Source organism: Brassica rapa, chromosome A08, assembly GCF_000309985.2.
Source record: "Brassica rapa cultivar Chiifu-401-42 chromosome A08, CAAS_Brap_v3.01, whole genome shotgun sequence".
In the NCBI taxonomy this organism is placed as follows: domain Eukaryota; kingdom Viridiplantae; phylum Streptophyta; class Magnoliopsida; order Brassicales; family Brassicaceae; genus Brassica; species Brassica rapa.
In genome coordinates this window covers 3753343-3771297 of record NC_024802.2, presented here as the reverse complement: position 1 = coordinate 3771297, position 17955 = coordinate 3753343, and the positions used below count along the sequence as shown (strand labels likewise).

General features: G+C 33.1%; 2 protein-coding genes and 1 long non-coding RNA gene across 3 annotated transcripts; all 3 read right to left on the bottom strand.

The window, feature by feature from the left end:
* Nucleotides 1-8735: 8735 nt before the first annotated feature.
* Nucleotides 8736-10117, bottom strand: LOC103833070. The gene has a single exon (XM_009109168.3). The coding sequence runs from the start codon at nt 9432-9434 to the stop codon at nt 8916-8918; it is 519 nt and encodes a 172-aa protein (XP_009107416.1). The 5' UTR covers nt 9435-10117; the 3' UTR covers nt 8736-8915.
* An 880-nt stretch (nt 10118-10997) lies between these two features.
* Nucleotides 10998-12757, bottom strand: LOC103833069. The gene is made up of 4 exons (XR_626113.3): nt 12072-12757; nt 11754-11896; nt 11226-11384; nt 10998-11141 (listed from the first exon to the last, which is right to left on the bottom strand). It is a non-coding gene; the product is annotated as an uncharacterized LOC103833069 (long non-coding RNA).
* A 1849-nt stretch (nt 12758-14606) lies between these two features.
* LOC103833067 (transmembrane protein 147) lies at nt 14607-17415 on the bottom strand. The gene is made up of 6 exons (XM_009109167.3): nt 16107-17415; nt 15897-15966; nt 15746-15805; nt 15389-15503; nt 15119-15234; nt 14607-15031 (listed from the first exon to the last, which is right to left on the bottom strand). The coding sequence occupies exons 1-6, from the start codon at nt 16181-16183 to the stop codon at nt 14783-14785; spliced, it is 687 nt and encodes a 228-aa protein (XP_009107415.1). The 5' UTR covers nt 16184-17415; the 3' UTR covers nt 14607-14782.
* Nucleotides 17416-17955: the final 540 nt, after the last annotated feature.

Below are 17955 nucleotides of genomic sequence, written 5' to 3'. Positions count from 1 at the left end.
TTGTTCTGGAAATAACAGATTCTCATTTCAATTTTTCCAGAAATCCCTATATTGTTCTAAAAAGTATTGAAATCTTGTTGTGGGACTGTCACTATATGTATTTGATATTTTAATCCAATGTTTGCAATGTCATTTAGCTTCCTTCAGTTAAGGCTTTCTGACGAACTCAATGGTCAGTTTCTTTTCACGCTCAAAACTATTGAATCTTCCAAGAGTTTGTAGAAATGGGAAAATAGTGGGAATAAGCTTTGGAAAAAGGCTGAATAACACTTGACGTCCATCTTCATTCCTTTAATATTTCTCCCATGTTAGTTTGAGTTCATTTAAGATTATTACCTATCAAAGTCTAGAGAAATTGAATTGTGGGTTTGTGCACTAGCTTAATCCCCTTCTTGGTAACAACAATGGAAGTAACAATTTACAAACTATAACATCACCAAGTCCGGTAACTATATTGACAAATAAATCGGTCGAAGATTCAAGGCACTGTGGAAGCATCATCTTCATCGTGATCGTTATTACCTTCGTGCTTTTTACTTAAAAATGGGAAACCGAACAGCAGGTGGAATACCGATCTGACCTTATTTGCGCGTCGGCGTTGGCGTATGCGTCGAAGAACGACTTCCCGATCAAGTGCTTGCGTGGAAGGAATACGTCTAATGTAAAGATGAGTAGACACAAAATCTGGCGTTTTGTTATCCTGAGGAATCTTGATCTTGTTCTTGCCTTCGTTGTTGGATTTGGCTAGTGAAGAAGAAGAAGCCATGTAATGGAAAATAGCAATTTAGGTTTCAGACTCGTAGTAGCAATCTTAGTCGGTCGGTGTGAGGATGAAATTAACCATATTTTTGGAGTTATTTATACATAGTAAAGTGTTAAGGCTAAGTGTGTATAGTAACGACTCGTCATGATAATTGGTTCGTTAAAAAGATGAACGGTATATATACCTAATCTCTTGGTATCAAAGAGAGCGTTTTTCTTACAGATTATAAAAGATGCAGTGTCTACTATTTTTTTTTCTCTTTTACTTTTACAAGTATTGCTTCAATATTTTCTTACACCCGAAAAAGAAAGTTTCATTTTTGAAATTTATATTCTATCGTACAATATGTTTATTAATGTTCACCAGAATAAAATTATATATTTTTTAATAAATATAATATTAAAAAAATTATAAAGCAGCATTATTTTGAGACAAAAAAATCAATTAAATGACAAAGCTATCAATTAGTATAGAGAAATTCCCTAGGATAGAATTCCCCATTAGTATATTTATGTACTAGAAATAAAAGCCAGACTATCCTAATAAATACGATCTCATGAAACACGTTCTAAAATTTTCGCTTATCATCTTTTTGTAGAAAAAAATAACGATCAAGAGAATCAGCATATATATCTAAATTATTTATTTTATTGTTTTATTATGACCAAAGATATTCTATAAAACGCTGAGTGCACACAGAATCTTAAACGTAAAGGTATAGCGAACATTGTGAAAATGCCAAAATCTATTCTATTAAATTAGGAACATGACCTATTGATATATGTTTAGTCCAACTATTATTTTTCACATGATCTACTTAAAAAAACAAATATTTTATAACTGCATGAAAATTAAACAAACTCTATCTCAGTAACTACCTTCTATTGGTCAATACATATTTTTGTAACCTCCTCACCAAAATTATCGGTGGCCACCTCTTTTCAATATTATATTAGCCAACAATTATATATTATGTAACAATTATTCAAACGAAAATATAGCAACAATTATAGGTGATCATCCTTATTGCTGCAGCAAAAGTTTTCCTCTTAATAGTATGTTTCCAAATTTTGGCCATTTTTATTATATTTTTGTACCTAAGATATAAAAACTCTTTTAAACTAATTCAGAAATGGCATTTTTAGTTCAAAAAAAAAATTCAGGATGTGAAAATTATCGAGAGTATACGACTGAGTAGATATCAGTTGGAGGACAAAGATGGATGGCATTTCACAACAACTGGGAAATACACGGTTAAATCGGGATATCAGGTAGAACGAGTTTACCCGGATAGAGCAAAACCACCAGCATTTTTTGGACCTACGGTCGATGGTTTGAAATCATTCTGCTGGAAAGTCAGGTGTCCACCAAAGCTTAAACATTTTCTCTGGCAGTTGGTGACAGGGTGTATAGCGGTTAAGAAAAATTTACAAGCGAGAGGGATAACTGGCGATATATGTTGTACAAGATGCGGAGCTGAGGAGGAATCGATAAATCATGTGTTTTTCGAATGTCCTCCAGCACTTCAGGTTTGGGCTCTCTCAAAGATACCATCAAATCCAACTACATTTCCCACACAATCCCTTTTTGCAAATATGGATCATCTTTTCTGGAGAGTCTTTCCGCAGTTAGATGATCATCAGTTCGCATGGATACTATGGTATATCTGGAAAGGAAGGAATAGTAAGGTTTTTAGTAATCTGGATATTGATCCTAGGGATACGCTCAAATTGGCGGAAACAGAATCAACCCTTTGGGCTGAAGCCCAACTAGTGAATGAACAGAGAATGGTCCCACAGGAAGAGATTAGGTCTTCACTGTTAAATCCAGGACGATGGTGTTTCACAGATGGTTCCTGGAAAGAGAAAGATACTTTCTCCGGCCAGGGTTGGCACAGCACTTTAGAAGGCTTCGCTGGGTTGCTGGGGGCGAGGAATGTTCGGGCTAGCCTTTCTCCTCTACATGCGGAGATGGAAGCACTACTATGGGCTATGGAATGTATGAGGAATTTACGTCAATCTCAGGTTACGTTTGCAACGGATTGTTCTCAATTGGTGAAGATGGTTTCGGAACCAGAAGAGTGGCCAGCGTTTGCAAGTTATTTGGAAGACATCAAAAGTCTGAGAGCAAGTTTCCTACAATCAGAGATCGTCCATGTACCAAGAGCGCAGAATACAAAGGCGGATAGCCTAGCACGCAGTGTTAGGATTCAGCCGTCTTTCGTCGTTCACATGGATCAATATCTTCCGGCTTGGTTTACAGAGTCTATATGAGTCTGTAAAGTTGACGACAAAAAAAAAAAAAAAAAAAAAAAAAAGTTCAAAAAAAAAATTATTCCTTCCTTTTGGGTTTATACCTTCTTTTTTGTCATTTCTCTTGGGTTTATTCCAAAATTAAGTTTACTCTTTTCGACAGTATTTCACCCAATTTTTATCTTTTTGTGTTATTAAATAATCTCAATCTGTTTCTTTTTAGAATTTTAACCTTTTATTTAATTAATATAACATGTTATTTTATATAATTATGTACACAGTTACATTATTGACATATATTTCTATAATGATATATTAATTATTCCTCATAATATTGGTTAAGAAGTATAAAATGTAGTTATTATATTATAGATACTTTATATTTGTTAAGAAATACAAAATAAAACACTTATAGTAACACTTATAGTAGTTTCACTTTTTCTTTTAAAAAAACACTTATAATATATGATTACAAGAAAAACACATATATAAAAATTAAATTTCTCAAAAAAAATAAATCAAAAGAAAATTTAAGTAGATCAAGTAAAAATAATAGTTGTACTAAACATATATCAATAGGTCATGTTTCTAATTTAATAGAATAAATTTTTTTTTTTGACGTCAATTTAATAGAATAGATAAATCACAAATATGATTACATAAAAATATAAGTATAAAATTATTCAAAAAAAAAATTAAAACAAAAAATATACCCGCCCTTTGAAGGGCGGGTCAAAATCTAGTGGACTTTAAAATAAGAGGTTGTTCAAAAAAAAAAAAACTTTAAAATAATAAGAGAGGATCAAAGCTCCATCTGGTTCTTGGATGCTCTCTCATTAGAAAAAAATCTAACAAATAAATGAAACAACAATAAAACATTTACAAACTAAAAAATTACAAAAACGATGTATGGCTTGCCGTGTTATTTTTTGGATGATAAGCACATCGTTTCTTTTAGTTCCTCCATTGTTTTCCATCTTCTTTTGTGCCACCATCGTTTGATACATTTTGAACCTTTTGTTGATTGGTTTTGAGATCAAAATATATTTGTATATTGTTGAGAAACAAGGAAATACCGATTTTGTATAAGTTTTGGTCCATAATCTCTTGCAGTGTTTAAGATAACCGTTGATCATGTTTAATGCTTAAATCGCTCATGCTAAATATAATTACTAGTGATAAATACGAACACGTACGCTCTTAGATTTTGCTTATCATCTTTTTGACAAAAAGTATAGACTACCATCCACTTGGTAATACAAGTAATTTGAAATATTCTTTTGTATAGATCGAAGTAAATAGTAATCAGTCACATTAAGTGACATTGTATAAATATAAGTTCTCTCTATAGAAGATGGATCTACCTCATTGAGAGAGTGACTATACATAGGTTTGTACATTGATACAGATGAAGGTTCTAGGTCCAAGCATTTTATGAAGCATTCCATAAGTGGAGAAGGATATATGTACAAAATATAGTGTTTCCTTGTTATATCTCTTACATTCCCCTCAAGATGGAGAGGCTGTGTCAACTCTAATCTTTTCTGAGTTCTAGGAAACATGCACAACTTAACATTACATTTTTTTAATTAGTACAAACTACATGTTTAAAACGTTTTAAATGTTTATCTATTAATATATAGGGAATGTTAAACCATTGATCATTAATTTTTAACATAATAATTTTAACAGTTTTAGTACTTTTATCGTTTTTTAAAATTCAAAATATAACATATACGAAAAAATTATATTTTAATTTTATAGCTTATTTGATTTTTTAATATATTTTAATAATATAAAATTAAACAAAAATGATGGATGAGATATAAATTGTTATCAAATCTTTATTATTAGAATCATTAATTCTCATATATATATTAGTAATATTTGGTAATTTTGTAGCTTTTATTTAAGGAAAGAAAAAAAAATATTAATTGTACACTTTAATTAATTTTATGATTAGTTTAATGAAAAGTATAATATATACTTAATTGAACCAACATATTTTCTTAGGACTCTGAATTTCATTCTGGTGATGACACGTGGCTACACTTAAAAGTTGTAATGTTTCTCAATTAATATATAAGAGATCTTATCATTTAAATTTGGGAAAATCGCATTTTAAACTCTGAAGGTGACACATTCTAGCAGTTTAAACACTCAACCTTTTTCACTAGCATTTTAATATCTCAAACTAGAAAAATTGTCGAAACAAACCCCGAAGTCGTATCCCGCGTTTTGCTCGTAACCCTACTTAACGGCTTAATTAACGACGTTGACCTGGGCTAATTGCATGTTGTTTTGTTGATTAAAAACTACACCTTTAAAAAAACACAACATTAATTTTATTTCCAAATCGATTTGGGGATTAGGGTTCTAACTAAAACGAGAAAGACGATTCTCGTCAAGAAAAACCCAAAAATGACGTAAGTTTGTATCGATTTTTCACTTCTTCTACTTCGTTCTTGTCTCTTAGAAACTTCAAAAGACTCAATTTTTATAACAGTGAATCGCAGGAAATCGAATTGAAGATTCATTTTGGTGGTTCAGTGAAGAAGATTGGAAAGGGAGATTATGAGTACTTAGGTGAATTAGGGAGCAAAAATGTGGAATGGAAGATCGATGAGATAGTGTGGGATAGGTTTGTCGATTTTTGCAAAGAAGAAGCGCTAATTATAGCACCCGTTGGCTTGATTTGGTTTAAATCAGAAAAAGAGGAGATGAAGCAACTGCGGTATGTATATGATAGGTACGATGAGGAGATGTTGATGCTACGATCTGTCAGCAAGCTAGGGATAGATGTTGTAGAAGTGTTTGTTGAACACGAGTGCTCAGAACACATACCCGGTGTGATTCAGCTTCCAGATGGAGAACACATTGAAGACGAAGAACAGAGTGAGAATGATGAGGTCGATAGACCTAAAGAAGATGATGAGCCAGAAGGATCAGAAGATGAGAATCCGGCTGAAAAGGAAGATAACTCGACTGTGAATCCGGCTGAAAAGGAAGACAATGAAGATGGTGGTGATGAAGTTGTCGCTGATGTAACAGATGGTACTAGCGATGTAAGGTTTCAGTCTGTCTTTGAGGAAGGAGAAAAAGCTTTACCAGATAAAGAAGCATATGGAAATGGTATAGAGGAAGAAGACAAAGACGATGACAGTGAAGATGAGAGGGCCCCAGTAGATGTTGAATATCCAGACACACCAGTAGAGTCAGAAGATGAATGGGAAGAATGGAATCGAGAGCGTAAAGGAAAAGGAAAGGTCAAAGGGAGTGATAAATACCATGGTGACTATGAAAAACCACCTTACATTTGGTTATTTCAAAAGTTTAACAGTGGGTTAGAGTTTAAAGATCAGCTCTTGAAGTATTCTATGAATACTCAATATGATGTGAAGATGGCAAGGTCGGAGTCATTCAGGATTGGTGTGATTTGTTGCAAAGCGAAATGTCCTTTCCGGGTTTATTGTTCAGTGGAGAAGCCGATTAACAAGTTGATGGTGAAAGTGTGTCACATGAAGCACAACCATGGTAAATCAAGCAGGATCTCAATGTTGAAGCAAGGTGTGATTGCTGGCCTTTTTAGAGAAGAATTACGCAGAAATGTTAACCTACAAGCTTCAGCGATCAAAGATGCTATAAAGGTAAGGTATGACATTGTTGTACCTATATCTAAGTGCTACAGAGGAAGACACATTGCTTTGGGGACGATTCTCGAAGCTCAAACAACACAGTTTGGGAAGCTATGGGATTATGAAGAAGAGTTGCGTAGATCAAACCAGGGTATAAGCACTGATTTATGCACAAGAGAGGTTAATGGTGCTCAGATGTTTGACTGCTTCTACATTTGCTTTAAAGAATTGCGGACTGCTTGGAAAAGTTGTTGTAGACCTGTTATCGGACTTGATGGATGCTTTTTGAAGTGGGATTTAAACGGAGATTTGCTTGCAGCAGTTGGGAGAGATGCCGATAACAGGATGTACCCTATTGCTTGGGCAGTTGTGAGAGGAGAAAACAAAGATACTTGGGGATGGTTTGTGAGAAATCTGAAGCATGATCTCGGCTTGGAATTTGGGAAGGATCTTACTGTAATCTCGGATAAGCAAAAAGGACTTGTTCACGCTATCGAGTTAGAACTTCCTGAGGCAGAACATCGCATGTGTGCTAGGCACATTTATGCTAATTGGAAGAAGCTTGGTTTCTCAAGGTCAGAGTTTAAGTCATTGTTTTGGGGAGTCGCATACAGCTACACCGAGGGAGAGTACAAAGAGAAGATGCGTTTGGTAGAGGCTTACGATGTCGTGGCACACAATGAACTACTCAAAACAGACCCAGAGCGCTGGTGTAGAGCATTCTTCAATGTGGAGTCTCATTGTCCTGATGTGCACAACAATTTATCAGAAAGTTTCAACAGAACCATAAAGATGGCGAGGGCAAAACCAGTGATCAACATGCTGGAGGACATACGCAGACAAGCAATGAAAAGGATATCAAGGCGGTTCTTTATGGCAGATAAGTGGGACACCATTGTAACACCTATTACAATGGCTTTGTTGGAGAAAGCGAGATGTGCAAAAAAACATTGTTCAACTATACGCAGCGGTTTCAGCTTGTACGAGGTGAATGAGTTCGACTGTGGTTACAGGGTGGACATGGCTACACATCAGTGTGCTTGCAGGCGATGGGATCTCACAGGTATTCCTTGTAAACATGCTGTGTGTGTGCTTGATGACAACCAGGAGGATCCTGTGAAGTATACTGCAGAATATTACTACACACATGTGATGAAAAGAACTTACTCTGACAACATCAAACCTGTGAATGGCGAAAACTTGTGGAAGATGACAGGCAAGCCACCTATTGGGATACCAGAGATAAGGAAACCAAGAGGGAGACCAAGGACACGAGAGAGGAAGAAAGAGCCATTTGAAGCGCTTGAAGCTGCTGGAAAATCGTCAAGACATGGACGCATACCCACATGTAGCAACTGTCATCAGTCTGGACACATTAAAACTGGATGCAAAAACCAAACTGTGGTTTACGAGGGACCAAAAAATAAGCGTGGTCGACCTCGTAAAAATCTAGAAGAGGTAATTTTTGAATTATAACTATACAATGTTTCTTTCTTAATTGTGTCTAACACATTTCTTTACACAGGGCACTCCTAAGCCTCCATCTACAAGAAGAAGAAAAACTCAAAATACTGGGTCTTCTTCTCAGCCTGTTCACGCCACTGGGTCTTCTTCTCAGCCTGTTCACGCCACTGGATCATCATCTCAGCCTGTTCACGCCACTGGATCATCATCTCATCCTGTAGAAGCCACTGGATCCTCATCTGACCCCAAGCCTCATGCTAAGAAACCTTCACGAGGACCTTTGAAGGTAAGGAAGACAGCCAACATTCCTCATGGTGTTGGGACTTTATGGATTCCATTCACAAATCGTCCTTTTGAAGTGTTTGGAGATCGAGTGTATGATAGGTCTGATCTTAATCCACAGCCTCCGCAAGAGTGATCTCATGTCTTTGTTTTGTTTTCGTTGGTTCAATGACTTGTTGTAGTTTGTCTTTATTTCTTCAAAACGTTATGGAGCTTGTCTTTTGTCTTGTCTTTTGTTGTTTCAAAATTTGATTTGGAGTTTCTTCAGCACCTTTGAACTTTGTCTTTTGTTTTTCTAGCATTCTTCAGTGTCATATATGGGTATTAGATCATGAGACAAAGCTAAATAGTTTTAATCCTTAATAAGAAAACATGAAAGAAGCTTACATAGACAATACATAAACTAGAAAAGTCTTAACAATATCAGATACATAACCTAAACTGTCTTAGCAAGCTTACATAAAGTCTTAACAACATGAAAGAAGCTTAATCAGTCTTAACAATAACAACAATAGTCTTCTACCACTTCATGATACCCATGAACACACAAACAACCACAGTAAATCCAACTGCCAACGTGATAAGAACATTACGATACACCATGCTCCTCTCGTTTAGAACCAATATTTCTCCTCTAAGCGCTTCACATGCTTCACAGTTGAGGTCTGAATCAGGTGGAGTTTGGCCACTGCTTTCATTCTCAAGCCTAACTGCTCCGCCATTTCTTACATTCTCAAGGATAAGTTCTCTTACTTGGTTTTGCAGGTTACTAATCTCTTCTCTCTGTTGGCGCATAACATCTCTAGCACCCAACAACGCAGTATGTTGCCACCCGTGTGGCTTCTCAACATCATACCATCGAAAGAAGTTGCAGGTTTGGTATCCATTAGAAACTCTACGCCCTTCGCAGGTATAAAACCTCCTTCCAGGGTTGTCAACAGTCCAAGCTTGAAGCACCTTTGCTTCAATGTTACAGTTACAAACCACAACTTTTTCCTTTTTTTTGTCAATGGTAGAGGAACTTGAACTTTGAGTCATCTACAAGATATATAACACCAAGTACAAACATGAATCTCTAACTAATACCGCTAACATTAGCTTCACAAACACACTTCGAGCCATCTTAAGAATTTATGAAATCAAAAGTTCTAGAATGTAGATACTTTACAAGATTACAGAAACGACTTACTGTTTTGGAGTTGAGACTGAATCGAGGCAGAGAATCTTCTTTCACTTCTTCTAGTTTCGTAAATTTATGAAACCCTAGATCCCCAATTCGATTTGTATTATAAGAATCGTCTTTCACTTTTCACGGTTCCCGTCTTTTAATCAACAAAACGGCACAGCGTTTTAAACAGTAAACGTCGTGAACAGGGCCGTCAAGTAAGGTCACGAGAAAAACGCGGAGATACGACTTCAGGGTTTGTTTCGACAATTTTTCTAGTTTGAGGTATTAAAATGCTAGTGAAAAAGGTTGAGTGTTTAAACTGCTAGAATGTGTCACCTTCAGGGTTTAAAATGCGATTTTCCCATTTAAATTTTGGGCATACCAGAAATTTTTATTGGGATATCAATAATTTGATTTAAACAATAGATGATCCATTGGATTTATAGATATTATAAATTAAATAGATATAATTTAATGTTGTAATACTATACCTCTATATGTTAATTATTTAAATATTTGTCGATGTTAAATTTTAAAATTATGAAGATTTTTTTTTAAATAACAAAAATTATATTATCTAACAAAGATTAATCTTTACTACCTTAAACCAATGAAATTTTTTTAAAACTATATAGTTTATTTTAAAAATTAAACAAAAACTAAATGTTTAATTATTTACTCGATAATATAAATCTGTGAAACGAAAAGTTTAATTTTGTAAAAACTTTCCAAATTTGTGAAATGTTACAATATTTTTGAATATGAAAATAAAACAATATTTTACATTTTACTAATCTTTATATATATAGTTACGATTTTAATGATGAAATAATAATCCGAAAATATATATATAGAAAAAGATACAAATACATATGAAAGTTTGAAACAATCTATTCAATGAAAAAAATATACCGTAAACTTATTATTTTTAAAAAATTGATAGAAATATATATTATAATATATACCAATTTAGAATTGAAAACAAAATGTTTATATAAAAATAAATGAAAATAAAATCCGGTTGCGCAGATCGAGATCTAATGTTACTTAAATCATAAAAACATATGTGTCTTAATCGCTAGTGTATTTCTCGCCAGAAGATAGTGTGTTGGTGATGTCTTGGAGTGACTTCTTGTTCTCTTCCATGAAACGAAGAAGCCATATGACAGCAGTATGTCTACACCGATGGGTTTTCCAATCCGGCAAAGGAACCTCTACGACAATGCTCTCAAACCGGTTTCCATCAACACACAAACTATGTTGGCTCTTGTTCTTGAAAGTCCAGCTGGAACATGCATAACTGCTTCGTCTTTAGCCCATTAATTTAGCGCCTCACTTCTCTGAGAGCCTTGTTCTACTCAAGAACCTCTCAGAACTCCTTCGCCCACCGTGAGTTCAGCTTGGCGCAAGGCATCTTAGATACACGGTTGTGATGATCCCCAAAGTTTTAGGAGCTCTGCAAGAGCCATAAATATCGATCTGGTGAATCCTCACAGTGTTGATCTCAAGGAAGAACTCAACAACCTTTGAGACTATGTCCCTTTTGTGATCTCCACTCAAAATGAACCTCCATTTCTCTGTTCATACACAAAATGATAAATGGCTGCATAGTGAGGGGACTGGAGGTGAGTATGAGAAAGGTTTCAAGAAAAACAACTTACATATCTCCGAATGGTTAACACAAAGCTATAAATTTCTTATATTTGTTGTCAACGTATAGTATTGCAGAAGATGTACCACATTTTGCTTGCAAAGGGACTGAAAAGAGTCAATACACCAGCTTGGAAAAGTTGATATCAAAGAAAAGCTGAGAGGTCAATCTGGAGAAATAAAAAAGCATTTAGGCTTCCAGCATTTTTATAAGATATTATTGTCTCCAACATTTTTATTTCTTATTCTTCTTACGGGGGATAGTTGAGCAGAATACTGAGAAGTATATGCAACAACAAAAGTGAGCATCTTGTAAGCATCCATACTTATTTGCTTTGATGTAAAAGAAAGAGAACTCCTGTCCAAGAATTTATACATGTTTCTTTAACAAATGGATGAAGAAATCCAAATAATGCAGATGGCTAAGTTGAGATATGAGTACAAATATTATTAGCAGTTATACCCTACCTAGTGAGATTTAAAGAAGAGAAAGAGCTACAAATGATAAATACATATATTTACAAAAATCAAATCATTACCTTTAACAGAGTGTAGACTTCACGAATACTCTCTAGATCCCTTTGGGCCTTCAGAAATGAGAATGAAAACATGATGCTTGACTACATAATCTCTGATATATAGTTTTCGTTAATGAGACGACCTTGTCTTGCTCTTGTTTGAACTGCATAACATATCTGTTTACAAATATCAAAAATGTTGAACTTAGATGTGATATATGTTAGCTAGGTTTTAAAATAAGGGTAGGCAAGTGGGATCTTATAATATGAGCATGTACCTTTGTATCGATCAAGAGGAGCTCAACTTAGTTTAGTAGCGCAAATGATACATTTCCATACCAAATATTTGTTAACTTGAGCCCTGTTCTTGACTGTATTCAATCCTGCAGCCAGAAAATCGTCCTTGATCTAGCAATATAATTCATAGGCTTGGTTTCAGAAATCCTTCCTTACAAACCAAATGATAAGAGAAAATCACAGTGACGTTGGAATTTAGTGTCCACTGCATTTACTGAGAATCATCAAAGTAAGGTAATGAAAATTAAATCCTCTCAGTGAAGGCAATTCATGTGAAGCGAAAGAAACTTTAGTTTAAGATAAATCTCTAATACAGATATCAATTTACATAAAAGTTCTTTTTTTGATGAGCATATACCTCAGTGTATCATTTGTTTTGGGAAGGATTTTGTAGTGCTATAGCTCTTTGTGTGTTGGATATATCTGATTTACAAAAAACGACCAAAAACACAAATTCTTGATGCTCTAATCATATGCTGGAAGTACATTTGCACATGATCCATTGTAAATTTTGGGTTTTTTTAGCTTAGATTATGGTCCAGCTTTTTATAAGCTATTTTTGTACGAGGAAATAAATTTCAAATTCTTTTATAGCACATGGCCCATTTTTGAGTTGAAACGGGCTTTCTCTTATCAAATATGTTAGGGAAAATCGCATAAAAAACCTTGAAAGTGTCACTTACTAGCACTTTAAACCTTGAAGTTTTTTCGCTAGCACTTTTAACCTTCAAAGTGACATTTTATCATAAAAAACCTCCAAACAAGAAAAATGACCGGTTGAACAGGTTAAAAACAGTTTTTTTTTAAAAAATAATTATTTAATGAATAAAATAAACAAAAAATTAATAAAAATCGAAAAATTTAACAAAAAACTCACAAATTAAAAAATGAGAAAAATAAATAAATATTTAAAAATTAAATAAAAAATAACAAAAAATTCAAAAAAATAAATAAGATCAAATTAAAATGGAGAAAAATAAAAAAATCATAAATTTTTAAAAAAAGTGAAATTTTTTGAAACTGTTTTTTAAATTTTTATTTAAAATTTTTTAGTATTTATTTTTTATTTTATATAATTTTAAACCCTAATTCCAAAACCTCACCCCTTAACTCTAAACCCTAAAGTTTGGATTAATTAACGCAAGAGGTATAAGTGTATATTTACCTCTTTAATGAAACTTGTTTTTGTGACTTTGAGCCTTGAATACTAGTTTGAGAACAAAAACTTGGTTTGGTGTTATCTTAGTCTTTTTTTTTTATCAACACATATCTCCAATGATAATTTCCAACATTATATTTGAAAATGAAATTTTTTTTTTTTGAATTTTCAATTTTTTGAAATTTATTATTATTTTTTATGTATTTTAATTTGATCTTATTTATTTTTTAATTTTTAGTTATTTTTATTTAATTTTCTAAATCTTTATTTATTTTTCTCACTTTTTTTAATTTATGAGTTTTTTAAAAAAAATTTCGATTTTATTATTATTTTTGTTTATTTATTAATTAAATAATTATTTTTTGAAAAAAACATGTTTTTAACCTGTTCAGCAGGTCATTTTTCTTCTTTGGAAGTTTTTTATGATAAAAATGTCACTTTGAAGGTTAAAAGTGTTAGTGAAAAAACTTCAAGGTTTAAAGTGCTAGTAAGTGACACTTTCAAGGTTTTTTATGCGATTTTCCCAAATACGTTATTGTGTATCTGCCTCATGTGTACAATTTTATATTCATGTGAGTGTATAAACATTTCAGTTTATAGTAAAATCAAACACATAAACATGATAGGTTATAGCTTTCTCACATGATCAAGAGTTTTTTAATTTGGTTACTAAGTTCCTTGAGCTATATTTTCCCTGATTGTAGCAAGTTAGAAACCTACAAAAAAAGCATAACTGATGAACAACTTAGACTTGATAGGCATATCAAATTCTTCATAAACTTAAGCAAATGCAGGAAAAGTAACATAACAATTTAGGGTCTGTGTATGAAGCTCTCAATTCTGTCCAAAGTTTAAGCAATGTTAATTTTCTTTATTCTCAGATATATTGAATTGAAGCTCAAAATAGCTCGCCAAAACTAAAGATATGATCCACTACAGCTCATAAAAAGACGAAAGGAAAAAAAGAAGAAGCAAAATCCATAAGAAATGTACAGCTGGGTTGAAAAGATATTCTAAACAAAAAATACAAAACTCTCAGAAACTGAAAAGAAAGAAATCTATAATAGTGAGAAATGCCTAGATTTGGTTTATTGTTGTCTTCTTATCTTTCTTGCTCCTTCCTAAAGGAAATTGTCAAAAGTCCATGTACAGAGAAAAATTGATTACAGAGGAGATGGAGGATACTTAAATTAGATTTAGTGGGAGGTAAAAAAAAGATTTAGTGGAAGTTCTAGCGGCTATCAGTTATCAGATTTATGAGGAGGTTTCAACTTGTTTCAGAGACGTTGCAATATCATGAGGAGGAAGGTGGAGCGTACTTCATCACTAATCTTCTAGCCACTTGATCACATGGATAATATTGCTGCAATATCCTTACAATTTATATAATTTCCCTACTTCCTTCGTGGGACCGCTACTGACCAGATCAATATTCTTTTTTTTTCAAAAGTGTTCAGTATTCTTCTACAAATTAAAGATCAACTTTTCAAGGAACTAAAAACAAGGCTAGTACGTCCCAAGAGTTACCCATAAACAAAAAGTTCTATGGCTAAGAGCAGTCCAAATTTGTTTGGTCTTTCGACCATGTGTGGAATCACAAAGACCGTCTCTGACAGAGGATGAAGAGCTGACAACTAATGAAAGCCATCACCAGAGAAGTTAACATCTCAAACCCAACAATTTTTGGGAAATGCCATCCCATGACTCTCTTTAGATAGCTTGTGATTGAAGGCATAGTGGCGATGATCAGTGCACACGTGTATATGATGGGGATCATTGTCTTTGGCTTGTTCTTGCGTAGCCACATCAACGAACCTAGAGCAGCTAAAGATATCGTGAACACCTGAACACAAACGTTCCGACAGAAGTAAGAAACAATTACAGATGGATCTTTCTAGAAGTAAAGACTTGTATGTATATATATACACACCAAATTCGCATTGGCTTCAAGCCCTTGCAAAACATAATCCCAAGTGAACTCCAGTCCTCGAGCACCAACCCAAAGAGGTGCCAACCTGTGTAAAACAGCATCTGCAAATGCCCATCCTGAGAAAAAAAACAAAATTTTTAAATCACAGTTAAAGCGCCAAAAGGAGTTTTTTTTAATTAACAGAAAAAAATCAACAGTTATATCCTGGAGATAGGGAACACGTTTTCAAATCTAGCAATATTTTTTGTAGCCGCAGAGTGATACACTTACCAAGGCCAACAGCTTGAAACTTGTGGTTCTGGGAGATGTTCCTGTGTGTTAGCTGAGCCAGAGCAAAATAAAGACCAGCAACATCGATGAAGCCAATCATTGCTTTCAGTGCTTCCTGATACAAGGGAGATCGGATCCATCATAACATAACAAAACGAACTAGCATAAATAAAGAAAGTCAACAGTATCCATCTATACTAATGAGTCAAAAAAGAAGAAGAAGGAAATGCAACAGGTGACCAAGAAAAGATAAGTTACAAAACATCTAACATTGTTCATCATTTGCATCGCCTTTCAAGTATAGAATAATAAAAACAAGTGTGGGTTAAAGAGTGATCTTTAGCTTCAAGAAGATACCTGGTATGGGTCGAATACTTGAGTCTCAGATACTTGCAGCAAAGTTGCCAAACAAATAAGCTGCGATGAAAAAGCGAGCAACGAGCTTAGCTAAAAAAAAGACATGTCTAAGAGTTTCAGATACAAATCAAGAGAGTTGAGCAAGAATGACCTTAACCAAAGCTGTGGCAAGGTAGACAAGAGCAGCCTTCACGGAGGTTCCAAGAGTGTCATATTCAGATCTGCGGATTCACATATCAAGAAAAATGGGGATTTCTCATCAACTATTCTAGATCACGAGGCAACCGATGCAATCAATGACTAAACCAAAAACCATAGCAAAGTTTGAAATCACAGATTCGAGAAGAGGAAGAAGGCATACAAGGGAGTGGCGGAGTAGTAGACGGCGTGGGGTCCAAATGTGAGAATCGCACAGTTGAAGAAGTGGAAAAGCGTCATCGTCCACCAAATGTAGAGGAAGACGTGAAGCTATGAAAACTGAGGAAGAAGGCTTTGGTGGGTGTATTGCTGCAATCTGAAAGACACAAAATTGAATTGATATCTTAATGGTTCATTCATTTATGGGCCCTATAAGCACTACGGTAAGCCCACTAATAGCAATATTATTTACGAAAATTTAACTGATTATAATGGTTTAACTAGATTTTGACCCGCGCTTTCGAAACGCGGAGTTTTTTGAATTATACTCGAAGCGTGATTTTTTTAATTATGGACAAAATTTGACATGAATTAATATTTTATGGCTGTTGTACATTATTATGTAACAAAATTGTATAATATTGAAGAAGTGAATTTGTTTAAAATTATATAATTTATGAATTAGTTTATTTGAGATTTTTTTATGTATATTTTTATATAATTATCTTTCTTAAACCTAGACATTTACTCGAATCTAAAAAAAAAACGATCGTGTCCGAGTCCAGGAAAATGTACATATTGGATATTTTTTGGACCACTGGATCTTGGTTTGGACGGATCCTACCCAAAACCCGGTCTGATACCCAACGTACATGAAATGTTGTATGTATATTAGGTATATTTGTGTATTTTGGATATGTTTTCGATATTACAGATATTCTTTTTTTTTAGTTAAGTTTTCAGTTATACTTTCAGATTTCATGTAAAAATTTAAAATATATTTTTGGTTTTATGGGTTATACTTCGGAAAGCATTTCAGATCTTTTTCGAGTATCTGAATATATTTTGGGTATTTGTTGAGTTTTTGGTTATTTTTCAAGTTTCAGATTATTTTAAGGTTTTCAGGTATTTCTAATCTTTTCAGATCTTAATATCTGAACCAACCTAAATCTGATATATACCCAAATATTAAATGTATGTTACATGTATTTGAATTATTATTCCGAACCGACCCGGACATGGAACCAACCTAAACCCTAATTAAAAGAATTCAAATATTTATTGTGTCTAAATGTTTATGATCCAAAGAATCCAGATAAAAAGCAGTTGACCCGAATATCTGAATATCCAGACCTACTCTCTCACTATATCTTTTTTATTTTATAAGAGTTACATTTGTTAAATTGATATGGATTAAGATTTACTTAGTAGATTTTTTTAGCTAATTCAATAGAACATATTTGTATGTTTTCAATAGTTTTTAAACTTTCTTAATAATTATTTTTATTATAATAATTTTTATAAAAATTAAGTTGAGGTAATATATAATTTTGTTTTAATATATGATTTGCCAAACTATTTATATATATATATATATATATATATATATATATATAATTTTGTTTTAACATATGATTTGCCAAACTATTTTTATTAAATTTGAGTTTGTAAATATTTGAAACTATATAATGTAAAATGATATAGTACAATATGTTTAATGATACAATATATATAAATATTGTAGATCCTGAGCATAAAGTTAATTTATAGAATAACTGTTTTATATAAAACGAATAATAATAATAATAATAATTTTAAAATAAGATTTTGAACCATGTTTTTAGTTGATGGATGATTGTATTATTAGAGGTCCATCTTTCCTCATCATGGAAAGATTATATATATAAACAGTAAAACCTCTATAAATTAATAATGTTGGGACTTTGAAATTTTATTAATTTATAAATGTTTTCTTATTTAGATTTTTTATTTTAAGATATATTTATTCTAAGAAAAGAAAAATATTTGATTTAAGTGTATAGACATTAATTTTGTTTTTTGAAATTTGACAT